This window comes from Trichechus manatus, unplaced genomic scaffold (genome assembly GCF_000243295.1).
Source record: "Trichechus manatus latirostris isolate Lorelei unplaced genomic scaffold, TriManLat1.0 scaffold03972, whole genome shotgun sequence".
Lineage (NCBI taxonomy): Eukaryota > Metazoa > Chordata > Mammalia > Sirenia > Trichechidae > Trichechus > Trichechus manatus.
Window position 1 is genome coordinate 1 of NW_004447908.1, and position 1821 is coordinate 1821.

At 40.7% G+C, this 1821-nt stretch overlaps 1 protein-coding gene across 1 annotated transcript; it reads left to right on the forward strand.

The window, feature by feature from the left end:
* Positions 1–7: 7 nt before the first annotated feature.
* Positions 8–1805, forward strand: LOC101356609 (probable ATP-dependent RNA helicase DDX43; the record flags this gene model as incomplete). Its single annotated transcript, XM_012560008.2, has 1 exon — positions 8–1805. A coding segment is annotated over one exon (1770 nt), but the record flags the coding sequence as incomplete, so codon positions are not given.
* Positions 1806–1821: the final 16 nt, after the last annotated feature.

Below are 1821 nucleotides of genomic sequence, written 5' to 3' on the forward strand. Positions count from 1 at the left end.
TCTGGAACCTAGGGCCTCTGGCTCCCGTGAATCACCTCTCTGCTTTAAATTGAAGAACAATATGATCGGTGCTGTGATTGGTCGCGGTGGATCGAAAATCAAGGACATCCAAGGTACAACAAACACTAGAATTCACATAATAAAAGGTGATACTGAAGCAGAGGTAAAAATTTTTGGCAGCCATACCATGAAAGAAAAGGCCAAAGCAATCATAGAAACTGTTGTTAAAAAACAAGAGGAAAGTTACAATTGCGAATACAGGGTTAATACAGTTGCTGCCCAGCCTTCTGCTGGAAGAGATTTAAGTAGAAATAATGTCAGCAGAGAAGTTCAGCCACCGATAGATTGGGATCAAATTCGGGTAGAGGCCGCCGAATGGGAGAACAAGAAATGGGCAGATTTACCACCAATTCAGAAAAATTTTTACGTAGAATCCGTATCAACAAGTTCAATGCCTCAGATGCAAGTAGATAAGTGGAGACAGGATAATTTCAATGTAATGTGTAACGACTTGAAAGATAGTGGAAAACGTCCTATTCCCAATCCAACCTGTACTTTTGAAGATGCCTTTAGAAGTTATCCTGAAATTATGGCCAGCATTAAAAAAGCAGGTTTTCTAAAACCAACACCAATTCAGGCACAGGCATGGCCAATTGTTCTACAAGGAATAGATCTTATAGGAGTTGCCCAAACTGGAACAGGCAAAACACTGTCCTATTTAATGCCTGGGTTTATTCATCTCAAGTTTCAACCAACAGCTAGCCACGAACGCAAGGGACCAGGCATGCTAGTCCTTACACCCACTAGAGAGTTGGCCCTTCAAGTGGAAGCTGAATGTTCTAAGTATTCATATGAAGGTCTTAAAAGCGTTTGTATATATGGAGGTGGAAATAGAGAAGCCCAAATACACGACGTTTCCAAAGGTGTAGATATCATCATTGCAACTCCTGGCCGACTAAATGATTTGCAAATGAATAACTTTGTCAATCTAAGAAGCGTAACCTATTTGGTGTTAGATGAGGCTGATAAAATGCTAGACCTAGGGTTTGAACACCAGATAATGAAGATTTTATTAGATGTGCGCCCAGATAGGCAGACCATTATGACTAGTGCAACTTGGCCAGACGGTGTCCGTCGACTAGCACAATCTTATTTGAAAGAGCCCATGATTGTATATGTAGGTACTCTGGATCTAGCTGCAGTAAATACAGTGAAACAAAATATAATCATTACCACGGAAGAAAAGAAACGATCTCTTATCCAAGAGTTTCTAGAAAACATGTCACCCAAAGACAAAGTTATCATATTTGTCAGCAGAAAACTTATTGCTGATGACTTGTCAAGCGATTTAAGCATCCAGGGTATACCTCTTCAGTCTATGCACAGCAACAGAGACCAGAGTGATCGTGAGCGAGCATTAGAGGATTTTAAAAGTGGAAAAGTGAAAATACTGATCGCTACCGATTTAGCATCCCGGGGCCTTGATGTTCATGATATCACACACGTATACAATTACGATTTTCCACGGAATATCGAAGAGTATGTCCACAGAGTGGGGCGCACTGGAAGAGCAGGGAAGACTGGCACATCGGTTACCCTTATCACTCAAGATGATTGGAAAATCGCCACTGAGTTGATTACAATTCTGAAAAGAACAAATCAGTTTGTCCCAGACGAACTTGTGGCACTGGCTGAGAGATATAAGGCGTATAAACAACACAAGGAAACAGAAAAACAATCAAGAAAATCTCAAAGAAAACCTAAGGAGTTTTATTGATAACTACACTGAACAGTTGCACCAGGCTACTAAAAGACTCAAGA